Source organism: Nuphar pumila, chromosome 9 (assembly GCF_984573655.1).
Source record: "Nuphar pumila chromosome 9, dmNupPumi1.hap1.1, whole genome shotgun sequence".
Lineage (NCBI taxonomy): Eukaryota > Viridiplantae > Streptophyta > Magnoliopsida > Nymphaeales > Nymphaeaceae > Nuphar > Nuphar pumila.
In genome coordinates this window covers 4357429-4370341 of record NC_143257.1, presented here as the reverse complement: position 1 = coordinate 4370341, position 12913 = coordinate 4357429, and the positions used below count along the sequence as shown (strand labels likewise).

General features: G+C 38.8%; 1 protein-coding gene and 1 pseudogene across 1 annotated transcript; one reads left to right on the top strand and one right to left on the bottom strand.

Moving 5' to 3' along the window:
- The first annotated feature begins 959 nt into the window (after positions 1–959).
- LOC149828254 (NAC domain-containing protein 19 pseudogene) lies at positions 960–6538 on the top strand (annotated as a pseudogene).
- Positions 6539–7499: 961 nt separating this feature from the next.
- Positions 7500–11458, bottom strand: LOC149828253 (laccase-17-like). The gene is made up of 6 exons (XM_090018137.1): positions 11390–11458; positions 10276–10427; positions 9825–10069; positions 9068–9196; positions 7746–8723; positions 7500–7630 (listed from the first exon to the last, which is right to left on the bottom strand). The coding sequence occupies exons 1-6, from the start codon at positions 11456–11458 to the stop codon at positions 7500–7502; spliced, it is 1704 nt and encodes a 567-aa protein (XP_089874263.1).
- Positions 11459–12913: the final 1455 nt, after the last annotated feature.

Below are 12913 nucleotides of genomic sequence, written 5' to 3'. Positions count from 1 at the left end.
TAAAAACAAGGTTTTAGTTTTTTTTTTCATTTTCATGGATGCTAGGTAGAACGAGCTTATCTTTCGTTTACTTCTTTATTCACATGACAGAATTTGTTCTTTGAACAAACTTATAGTATTTGAACTCATTCAGATGTGGCATATCCTTTCTTTTCAAACATGGTTTTAATTGCACCAAACTGAACCAAAGCTAGTCAATATGGCATTGTAACATGTCTCCCAAAACTTCAAGTAATTGGCGTCAAACAAAGACATGGCATGCGTTCAGAACAAATTGGATTTTTATAATATTTGAAGATTCTTTTAATTAAATATTTGAAGCTTTGTCTTCATTGACCAAGAATTTCTTATTTGCAGGCATGAGATAATCCAACTTGTACTTGATAAGGTTTAGATTCTCTAGATCCCTTCCTTAAAGGGATCAAACTTGAATCTGCATTCGGCTTTCAGAAACCAATAGCAGGTAGCCAGTTCCAGTCCAAAACCTCACATGCTATTTCCAAGTTGGGATTCTTTCTTAAAGGTACACGAGAATTCCTTATTTTTAGGCATGAGATAATCCAACTTGTACTTGATAAGGTCTAGATTCTCTAGATCCCTTCCTTAAAGGGATCAGACTTGAATCTGCATTTGGCTTTCAGAAACCAATAGCAGGTAGCCAGATCCAGTCCAAAATCTCACATGCTATTTCCACGTTGGGATTCTTAAAGGTCCACGTGTATTCAGACCGGATACATATTTTCTTAATATGATCTCATTATATTTGGATTGGAACCTGATCATTATTTTTATGTCAAATCCACTTCAGGGTCTTATCAAAGCATTCCTGATTGTTTCTAGAGAGTCTCTCTCTCTCTCTCTCTCTCTCTCTCTCTCTCTCTCTCTCTCTCTATAACAGCTTCAAAGAAGTCCAATCTTCTCCTTTTCCAGAGCTTCTTGGAGAGCTTCAAGGAAGAGAGATGGAGAAGAAAAATAGACTGCCCAAAGAACAATGGGTAGGGTTCAAGTTCGCGCCTAGCGACCGAGAGGTGGTGGGCTACATCATCCCTGAAAAAAATATGGCTCCCAATGATGATTCATATGAGTATAACGACATTATCACCGATGTTGACGTCTACTCCATGGCACCACCTCAACTTATAGGTTGGTTCTCTCTCTCTCTCTCTCTCTCTTTCTCTCTCATAGCTAAAAACAAGAGGTTTTGGTGGGGTTATCATTCTCTGTTTGACAAGAAAGATTTCGATTAGGGCTAGGTATCAAGAACAGGGTCAACTGCTAAAGCCACACTTGGAGAGCATTATTTGTTCTGTAATGGTTGGTTTTAGACGAAAAGCATTAGAGATCAAAGATGCAACTGATGACACTTTGGAAATAATAAAGAGATCATGCCTTATTATCTCTACTTCTGTCATAGTTTGTGGTTACAAGGCTATCACAAGGTTTTTTCCACATGATCTTTCTAATTTGGAGGTTGTTGTTTCTCTTTTGGAGGTTATTGAGGGACATTGATAGTTTAATACGGGGGTGTTGTCCTGGAACAAAAAGTAGTAAAAAATAGGATTTAAAATGAGATCTCAAGCTTAGAGGCATGTTCTTAAGATCACTATCTTTAAAATTTTGATCGTCTCACTTCAGGATTTTCGAAAATGCAAAAAAGGTTTGTTTGTGACTGAGTTCTCAAGATACAATTAGGCTTAGACCTCTAAAGTGTCACTGCTTTGCAAGATCAGGTGACCTCTCCCATACATGAACTTAGCAAGCCAAAACGAGAGCAAACCTCCAAAACCATCCAACAATTGCAACGCCTCATAAACACCATAAAATGCTTTTTTAAAGTCTTTCATATGCCCAAACCAATCAAGAAAATAAAAAGTCAAAGATGGCTTGGTCAAACGTTAAGGTGTGGTCAAAGCTTACCTCGGTGCCTCACATGTGCCTCGCGCCAATGCGAAGGGCATCATCAAAATGCCACATTGAGCCTCAAGCATGTGTACGCAAACAATGCATCTTGTGCGAAGTGCAATAAAGTTTGTAAGCCACTCTAATACACAAGGATTATCAGAAGAACAAAGACCAACGACTCTATTTAAACCACCAAAAAAAATGTCTCTCTCTCTCTCTCTTAGATATGGAACTAAATATTTTCAAAACACTTTGGTGGGAAGCAATAAAACACCAAAAAACAAATTATATTTGAAACTTTTTCCAACAGGTTGTGCATCACTTGCATAAAGTCCAGACAACAGGGACCCTAGGGTTTTAACCACTATGAGTAATATAATCACGCATCATTCACTTCCAGAACCCACGACCTGAATGTGGTTTTCCCTCATTAAATATGAAAAAAGAGCAAGGGAAGAAAAAAGTTGGTGTATTCTGATTTTTAATAGTAGACCCTTTCTAGCCCGGGTTTATGCAGTTGTATGGGTCTTGATATGGTACCAAAAGAATCTCTACGCATGATTGGATCCATTTTATAGAATTGGTCCCGACTGGGTGTGGATTTGATCATGGTTAACCACTAAAACAATTTTGTTCTTTTATACTTTTTTTCCCTTTTCTTGAAAAAAGAATATGCATCTTCAAGTCTTGTTTAGTGCTGCAAGATTCTTGAACTTCATTAAGTATAAAAGAAAATTAATAAAGAAAAGATACTTGTTGCTTTTCTCTGCGTATTTGTATAATAGTATTACTATTCAAGTCATGGACTGTTGTCAATATTTGATTAAAGATTCTCTCTCTATACATATAAGATTTCTTTCGTTTTTGTGACTGTGATGATAATGAATGCAGATAAGTCAGTGTATGGGGAGGACAAATGGTACTTCTTCACCCCAAGATCAAGAAAGTATAAGAATGGGAAGCACCCAAGTCGGTCCGCCAGAGATGGCTACTGGAAAGCCACCAGTGCCGATTATCCCATACTTGATGAGAACGGCCAAAAGATTGGGACAAAAAAGACACTCGTCTACTACCAGGGGAAGGCACTTGGTGGCACCAAGACTAATTGGATCATGCATGAGTTTTGGACGGTCTATGATTCTGAAACAAACACCACCATTAAAACGGAAGCTGGTGTTATGATAGTGATCTCTCTCTCTCTCTCTCTCTCTCTCTCTCTCTCTCTCTCTCTCTCTCTCACACACACACACACACACACACACACACACACCACCATTTTCATTATTTGATTTTTTTATAATTATTTAGTTTGGATCTTAGTTTAGGATCTTATTTAAGATCATGTCAAATCCAAAGCAGGATTAGGGTTTCTAGGGTTTTTCTTTGTTCATATAAACATTAATTATAAAGAAATAGACTAGGAGAGATAAATGAATTATGATTGATTTTCCCTCAATTTCACATTATTTTTTTTGTTTTTCTAGTTTTCTTGTTTCATAGTTGTGCTAGGGTATCAATTTATGCAGTATGCATGAGCGATTTCTTCTTCTCTGACTCCCCCAAGTGCCACCCTTTTTCTTCTTGGTCATTGGCGACCTAAACACTGGTTGGGAAATGGATTGCAATATTCTATCAACCTCCCATGGCCAGTGATAACCATGGTTGTCAACAACATGCCCAATCGAAGGACCACTATGAGAGGTGGGTGAAGTGAGGTTTTCTAACTGTAACTCCACTCTGCCCTCCCCTTCCTCATCATGAGAGATCTACTCACGATGGGTGGGTGAGAACCGGTTCAATATAGAACCAATTCTTATCACTTGGTTCACCCCCACCACATGAGGTAGAAATTGATTTTGTTTAACAGAACCAGTTTTCAATCCAATCTCAAATAGAGACCATTATTTTGGATTGGATCTCGACCCAAAATCTCCATGATCACTGCATCAAATTGGTATCGTAGTTTAGGTTTGCTCGCCTCATTCATCATCATAAAGCAAAGCTTGAGGGAGGATTCTATCATACCAAATGGATGGTTCACCTTGACTTGTTCCATCAGACAATTTTAGGGTCAATCTCGTGTATTCACCAGATATTCAACTTAGGCAGCGAAATCAATTGATTATGGCTTACGACTACTCAAATCAATGACAAACTTGGCCATCGGGCGATGTTGCGTGATCCCTTGGATCCTTAATGTAGATATCTATCGCCACCACCAAGCATTCGCTCATCGGATCATCATGAACTATCATAGACCCTCACACCAACAAGGATATGATGTCGAATGACAATAATCTTGAATGAGCAAATAATAGATTTAAACCAATATAGTCACTCTTAATAAAGGTGAAGTTTGAAAGGCTTATGAAAAACCATGAAAGTAAGTGAAGTCCACAATTGAAATTTTAAATGGTGACCACAACCAATCTCCTTACAATAATGACGAAAAACTCACAAAGAGCATATACTCACAAGAATTAAAACACTTAAAAAGAAAAGAAAAGAAAACATCTCATTAAAGTGAGAAAAACCCACACTTAAAAAGGAATCCTCAAACAAACTTCAAATACTTTTTCACGAACAAGCTCTCTCAAGAACCATAAAGGTTCAAACACAAAGCAAACACTAGGGTTCACACACAAAATACTAAGGAGAGATTCCAAATGAAAAAGTGAAGAATATATTTCATACAAGTGAGACAAAACCCACACTAAAAGGATTAATAAGTTTATAGACTTGTAATCGTACGACATAAAATTGCACTAAGGCAAACTTATAAGTTTCTTAATAAATAGTAAACCTGATTATATGACTTAAGAAGTTAGAACTAACTCATAATTCAACAATTGTGCAACAACCATTGAAAGGAAACATATCAATGGGTGTCCGTTTCATAACAAAAAGGCCAAAACAAATGCCTCTTAAGCTTTCAAAACAAAATGGTTGAAGTAGTTTCAGCTAACCTAGCATGAGATAGGAACCTTGGGTTCAGCAGTAAGTTTAGAGTGCAAATCCTATTGCTTGCAGCTTTGAAAGTGCATTTATTTTAGAAGAATCAGTTTGAGCTTGGCTCAGTAAGTTTAGAAACTAATTTATATTATTTAATTTTTTTCTGAAAGAAAAATATCATTGAATCAACAATTGGAAAACCAAATGATGAGATATCATTTGGAGTTCAGTTCAGTACAGAAGAAGAGAATTGCAAAAAAAATCAGCTGCCAAAAAACATAAATGCTGAATTACAGAAAAACAGAACTGCAGAATACAAAACCCCTCACTAGTTGAGACAACCCATTGGTTTAATGAGCCGAAAATTAATGAGCGTCCTTCCTCACCATAATGATGTAGAACAAAATTGGTGGTGTGATGAAAATCGCCCAATCCCAACAAAGATATAAGAATTAACAGAACAACATGGTCCCAATCAAAATAGAGAAAGCAAAAGTATAGAGAGCATGACAGGAAGACATGGGTGAAGAAAAAAAAACCCTCCAAAAACAGGCCAATAAAGGCCTGATGATACCCTTTAAAAATTTATAGGACCACTTTGTTACTCTCAATGCAATCCAAAGGACATCCAGGCCACTTTCGTCTTGCTTTTGTTGGGAGGGGGAGGGGGGGAGTTTCACCGCCGGTCCGGAGTCGTCGGTGCCTCAGCCACCAGACGGTCGGAGCCTCTGCAAAATCAAACACACAAAATGCGTACCTGATGCCGCCATTGCTGAGCTGCGGTGGTCACTGGAAAAAAGGTAATCGCCGAAGATTCTCTGCTCAGCCGGGCTGCAGCCACCACAAGCGCAGGCTTCCTCAGGCAGCTGGTGAGTAGACCCTGTATTCCTCTTTCGCACACATAGGGTTGCTCATGATACCCTGTCTATATAAAGCATACGGTGGGAACAGTTTGCGTAACCGTTCCCCCTTATCGTATGCTCATTTATCAGATGGATCATCTCTAATGTGGGGATGTATCCACATCGTGGATAACCACCACGTCAATCGTGGTGGTTAATCCAACAGCTTTGTCTTTAACTTCCCATCGTAAGTGGTCAAGGATGAGAGCATGTCAGCAATGCTGTGCTCTGAAAATACTGTGGTTTCTCTCATTCTATATAAGCTTCCAAGTTGTGAGAATCCATACCCTCTAAATAAATTTTCAGCAACTACCTTTCAAGTTAAATTGTGCTGCAATGAGGACGTCCCAAGGGAAGATGAAGTTGTCCCAGGGTAACCTGAAATCTCCCCACGCAAGATTCAGCAGATCACGCATATAAACACACTCCCAAAAAAGATGCAAATTCGATTCTTCCTCTCTCTGACATAGAATACATCTGCTGGCTAGGTGCAGACTCCTTTGCTTTAATCTCATCTCAATTTTCTGTTCTTATCAATTTCATTATTTAAATTTTAAAAAATATATTTTTTTAGTTAAGCTAACTTGATTTCAGCTGGGCACGTGGATCATGATAAGAACAAGCCAAGCTTGAACAGCCACTGTTCCGTTCATTCGCCGTCCTTAACAGCACTAACAAAGAGTATTTCACTTGCATTCAATGAACCATTTATTGAATGTTATTAGGGGGGAATGTTTGCTTTGGTAACAAGCGATATAGTAGAAGCAAGCTTGAAAAAGTAGAAACTGAGATCGTGATTTACAGTCACAGGATGCAAGAATTACAGGGCAGTTGCTTGTAAAAATGGAATCATCAAACCAACTGGGGCTCCGCTTGTTTGATAGGAGCTGTTAGTGCACGTTACCATCTGTTGGGACGTTGTAAGTTCAAAACCCAATGGTAGGTTGTGTAACTGGTGGGGGACTGCCTAACCCCAGCTTGCCTATAAAAAGAAAGGAATCTTCAATGATTGCATGTCTTGAACCATGTCATAAATCTAGTTCTCAGACTTGCGGTGCTATGGGAAAGTGATATTTTCTAGAAAACCTTGAGAAAAATCTCATATATATAAATATATAACATATATTAATCAGAAATAACACATAAACAATACAAAAATCAAGGCAAAAAAATCATCTTAATATTAGCTTAAAAATGTGATATTCAGCATATGAAATAACTTGAAAATATTGTGCCCTTTGAGCATAACATCATTGCAATATTTTCAAAAAAGTGGAGGAATTTATGACCATGTTTGACCAAAAGTCTCCAACTTTGATTTCTTTCTTTCTTTTCACATAATCACCGGATTTGTGTTTAGCAGGTTCCGATTTTAAATATTTAAGACAAATACTAAACCTAGAACATGTGTTACATCCTTAGGAGAGAGAGAGAGAGAGGGCATCTATGACAACAAAGCAGACATCCACAAATTGGTCTTATTTCTTTCTTATTTTGATAAAGAAAGGAAGATGCATGGGACTTTCATTTTGTATCAGTCCAAAATGAACATTAGAATGAGCGAGATTTTGTCATTTAAACAATAAAAAGAGTGCCCAAATTGACCGAAAAGATAATGAGACTGAAAATTCTAAGCGCATACAATCAGAGTCCAAGCCCAAAACCAAAATGACCCAAAAAAGGAGCTAAATTGATTAATATTGGCCTTGCAAAACCGGTTATCATCATTGGACGCCATCTACATCAACACTTAGGAAGATCGGACGGTGGCGGAGGCAGCTTCTGGCTAGGTAGCTCTCCATCTAAAACCACCCAAGCCATCTTCAAACCCCAACTAGTATGCACCTCCAAGTGGCAATGCATAAACCATACACCTGATGCCATGCAAGCAAATGTTAATCAATGACAATGAAAAAAATTGTTTAAAGGTCTATATATATATAAAGATAAAAGAGAGAGAGAGAGAGATGTATTTCTCTATTATTTTACCTGGGTTGTCAGCCATGAACCGAATTGCAACCCATCCTCCACTCGGCACAGCAATCGTATTGCGCTCCATAGGATCATCCAAATTGAAATTCATGGGATCCTTGTTGGGAGCATAATTCCCAAACCCTTGTCCCACCACAAAGAAATTGAAGCCATGAAGATGAAGGGGATGGCTCTCAACCCCTAGAATGCTGGTATCTTGCATCACCAACTCAACACTGGTGTTGTATTTGAGCACCACCACCTTGGTACCATTGATAACATGAGTGTTGTTAGGTGGAGTGCCAGTATAATTGAAAGGAACAAGAGGTTGACTAGGAAAATCTTTAGTGTAAACACCAGCAGATTGATCAAAGAAGTGAGCTTGAAGAAGTGCAGTAGTTGGAAGATCGAAAGAGACATTGTTGACAGAGGCAGAGAATTTAGTTCCATTGGGACCTTGACATGTTTGATTTTTAGGACAAGGAAGACTACCAAGCCCCACTGTGAAGAAGAAGTGCCGATCTACGGTCCGAGGAACGTTTGCCGGAAACTTCATGCTCGCCAAGCTTCGGAACTTTCTACTAAAATTAACTGCAAAATTAGTGTCATTTACAACAGGAATGGTAGGCATGATGAGTGGGAGTTTGGAAGAAGAAGATGAAGGAGAGATGTAATGGTGGCCTTGCTTGGTTTTGTATTGGAGGAGTCCTACTGTGGTTGAGTTGTCAAAGGTTCCTTGACCAGTTACATAGGGTCTAGCAGCCATAATGAAAGTGGCATTAGTGGTATGTGGCTTAGTTTGGAGTAGGACGTTTGTGGTCTGTCCTGGAGTAATGACAAGGACATCGGCTTGGAAGGGCTTCACATAGATGGCATCACCTTCTACAACGGTGAGGGTGTGGTTGGTAATGCTAAAGAATAGCTCTTCATTGAGTGCAGCATTGATTAGGCGAAGGAGGTATGTCTTGCCAGGAGTGACTTTGAGCTTGAAAGTATCTGCCAATTATGAAAACAAGGTAAAAAATATCATCAAAGAACTTTGATTAGATTACCTTCAGGCCTCATATGTTTCATGCATTTTTCTTGGGAAATTGCTGAGCTAGCAATATTTTTCCTCCCTTTCCTACCATAGGTGAAACAAACATCAAATTTTCCAAATTTTTCCACCACTTTTCATTTCTAAATCCTTCTATACCTCCTTCATCATATGTATATTGGGTTAATGTTGAGTCTATTAATTAATAAGGGTCATACATACTTTGTAATGAGGATTACTGTTTGCAATGAATCTTAAAATTTGACAGTTCTAAAAATGGTGACGTATGATAATGTTATTTCACCTTTAGATGAGCAATTGTAAAGGAGTCCAGGGCGACCATTAATGGTGTAAGAATCAGAGACATTAGGGCCTCCACCAGTGCTCAAAGCTTGTGCAATCACAGCCTCAGGGTCTGCATTCCACCATTCTCCTGTTTCACACATCTTACACAAATTAAAATCACATAAGAACTTAGATTGCAAGATATCATTTTCATGGCATTTATCGAATCGAAATTCGAGCTCAATCAGGCTATGTTTGGGAGACTTGAAATGGGATGGAAACACAGTTTCAGTGTGTTGCCAAAATATCGTTTTGCCAATGTGGGATGTTGAAAGATGGAGTTGCCAAAAACTTCCTCTCCCTGAAAGGTGTTGAAATGTGGTGTTGGAACTGCCAACACCAGTCCCAATGCATTGTTTCTGCAACGCCACAACCAACACCTCCTATTCAAGGCTTCCAAACATAGCCTTAATGAAATTCTTAATCGAGCCGTGCTTGAGTTGAAGTTTTGTGCCCAGGTGGCTTGATATAACAGCAGATGTTTTTCAACAATTATAAATTTTACAAAAAAAAAATGTATTTTGTTATTCATACATATGTTTTTATGTATTAAAAATATTTTTTGCATTTAAAATTTAAAAAATGTGTGCCCTTGTGTATGACTTTCCATACAAATCATGTATTCATGCCATGAATATAGAACATCTGTGCCTGATCCGTATCCATGAGACATAAAGTAGGAATGATGTAAGAAGGATCTGGTAAAAGTATGTTACCAAAGATGATAGGAACTTCTTTGTGAGGTTTAGGGAAGGGGTAAGATGTGTTGTGCTGAGGGAGGATGACCAAGGGTCCATAAATGCTGGCCCTCATCCAAGAATCATGTGCATGGTAGAAGAGAGTCCCTCTCTGGCCTGTGATGGTGAAGTTGTACACATAAGTTTGCCCCATTTGAATTGGACACTGTGTTATGTAAGCAGGGCCATCTGCCCATGCACTATTAAGCTGTCTTACTCCATGCCTGCTCAAAAAAACAAACATCAGTCCCTTTGATGGATAATATTTGGATCTATAGCATGTCTTTATAGGTGCACACTAGAAACTATATAGACCTACTTGACCAGCCAGTTTCTTTTATTTAGCCGATCTAAACTCAAATACTGGCCAAATATATATATGCAAGCAAATATAAACCATAAAAAACCAAGAAGTTCACAGATTACTTACCAATGTATGGTAATGTTGTTGCTCACATGATTGATCACCTTAACAATAAGTCGGTCCCCTTCACGCGCTACAATTTTAGGGCCCGGAGACTTGCCGTTAATGGTTACAACCGGCTTAGTGCGGCACAAATGTGTTATATTTTTCAGTTGTATCTACACAAAATGCGACAATCATCAAATAAAGATGATCTCTTTGTGTGTGTGTGTGTGGTTCATGAAAATTGTTCAGTACAAAATACCATTTTTGCATTTTTGCATTAACACAAAAACATGTCATGTGATTGTATCAAGGTTGAGAGCTTTAAAATCATCAACATCTTACTGAATATGCAACACTTCCCGGATTAATGACACAAAACGGTCGTGTATGTTTTAGCTGATGATATATTTTCGATGACAGATCTGGTGATTTGACAAAACACATTTTTTTGTAAAATGATGACATCAGCACTATTGGTGGACCCCACTGCTAAGAAAAACCATAGTTTGTCACATGATATGGGGATTACCATAGTCTGAAACCCAATGGGTGCATCCCTTTGCCACAAGGTCGAAGCCACCAGTCATCAGACTGGTGGGTCAATATAATCCTCTAGGATTGAGGCTCAATCATGGCCTTCAGTGCATATAGAGTCGACAAAGTCGGATCCCAATATACCAACGGGTGCTCCGCTTGTCTGGTAGGGTCTGCTAGTGCATGTCACCTTGTGTTGGGACGTTGTAGGTTCAAAACCCAATGGTATAGTTGTATAACTGGTAGGGGTCTTGTGTTGGGACGTTGTAGGTTCAAAACCCAATGGTATAGTTGTATAATTGGTAGGGGTCTGCCTAACCCCACAGCTTGCCTTTCAAAAAAAATAAAAGATACAAAAGATCAAACTTAAAAAAGATATCTGCTAATATAAACAAACTAAAAATCAAGAAAAAAATTTGCAAAACCAAAAGATAAAGAATACAAGGTAAATATTCTGATAAAATCATAAAATTTTAAAAGAATCAAGACGTTTTGAATGTTTTAAATAAATGACCTAGTATCGTGATATGGCTGAGATATTTGTCTATAAGGATCCAAAAAGGGTGAAAGCAAAAAAGGAAGAAGGTTGTGGGGGGCGTACGCGGAACAAGTAGTGGCGGGTGATCCCACCAGTGGGCTGAGCACATGCAGGGTATGACCAAACACACATTGCCCAAACTAATATTGCCCCCACCAAAACACCCTTAGTAATGAAACCCATCTCTCTCTCTCTGGACGTTGTAGTGCTGAAGAGTGGAGACTTCTTGCAGATTATATAGGCCAGCACACTAAGGTGACTTGATCATAATGATTAGGTATGACAGAAAAATCAGTGTTGGTGTTCAGGTGGCATTGGTTCATGCAGTTCTGTATGTTTGTTGGGTTGACCTTTAGAGTGAATCCAAAGAAAAAATATTTTAAAAAAATCTATGTTGGATTTCAAGTTTCCATCTTTCTTTAGATATCTCCAATTTCTTCAGGAACCTATTTGGTGAAGAAAGTTGGTGCTGGTTTTCCATCCATTTGCCTGTGTTGACAACTCTAATTGAAAGGACGGGTACTAACCCACCACCACAATATCTAGTGCACTGTTGTTTGGTCTTGCCATCAAGATCACTATTTTTTTCTGTCATTAGGACTTAACTATAACCATATTGGTTTTGCTTCTAATCAAGTTGAATTAGTTACTGAGAAAATATTGGCTACGTACCCGCCCGTGCACAGTACCCTCTAGTAGATACCACCCGTTTCTTAACATTTTCTTGGTTTTTTTTTGTGAATCAAGCCCTATATATATGGATATAATCTACATGGTTTGATTAGTTAAAATCATGTTCTAGATGGTCTGGTCGAGTTGTATAAACAGACTTGGGATGTGCATTATTGAATACCTCTCTCTCTCTCTCTCTCTCTCTCTCTCTCTCTCTCTCACACACACACACACACAGATAGAGATAGAGAGATTTCTACTCAAAAAGCGGTTTCTATAGGGATGTTGCTTTGGGCTATGTCAGCAATGTGTTTTTGGTCTGAAGTAGCATCTGCTCAGGCTTCCCCAGGAGTTACAAGGCACTACCTATTCCGTGTATGCTACCTTATACCTCTTGTCTTTACTAACAGTGGCTTAGCTGCCACTTCACCTTACTCCAATTCTGATATATATATATATATATATATACAGAAAGTTGTAGCTGCCTATTACTTTCTGTGCCTAACAGAAGTGAACCAGTGCTAAAGGTCAAAAGACCTTTAGTGGTGCTTTTGAAGTGCCACTAAAGGCCTTTTTTACTTGTAGTGACACTTCAAAAGTGCCACTAAAGTTCTTTTTACCTTTGTCGCCATGTGATGCTCAGCGAAAGTCTAGGGGAATCTAGCAGTTTTCATCCACTGTTACTCGAGAGGGTGTTGCGTGTTCGGGGGGTGCACTGCCACATATAACCTGCCCCCCTGTTACTCGGACATGCTTCCTCCGCTGATCGCACGTGCAATCAGAGGTAGGCATGCGTTAAAGGGAAAAAAATATCCTTTAGTGGCAGTTGCGATCGTTACAGAGTATTCTTTTGCCCAGCTTATTGGCAGCGGTCAAAAACTGCCATGCACCCATGTCAATGCCAGTCGTGTGTTC

Coding starts and splice junctions, on each gene's coding strand:
- LOC149828253 (XM_090018137.1), bottom strand. CDS start 11,458: ATGTGTGTTTGGTCATACCCTGCATGTGCTCAGCCCACTGGTGGGATC. Junction 10,070..10,275: donor AACAACATTACCATACATTG/GTAAGTAATCTG, acceptor TTTTTTGAGCAG/GCATGGAGTAAGACAGCTTA. Junction 7,631..7,745: donor GTTCATGGCTGACAACCCAG/GTAAAATAATAG, acceptor GCATGGCATCAG/GTGTATGGTTTATGCATTGC.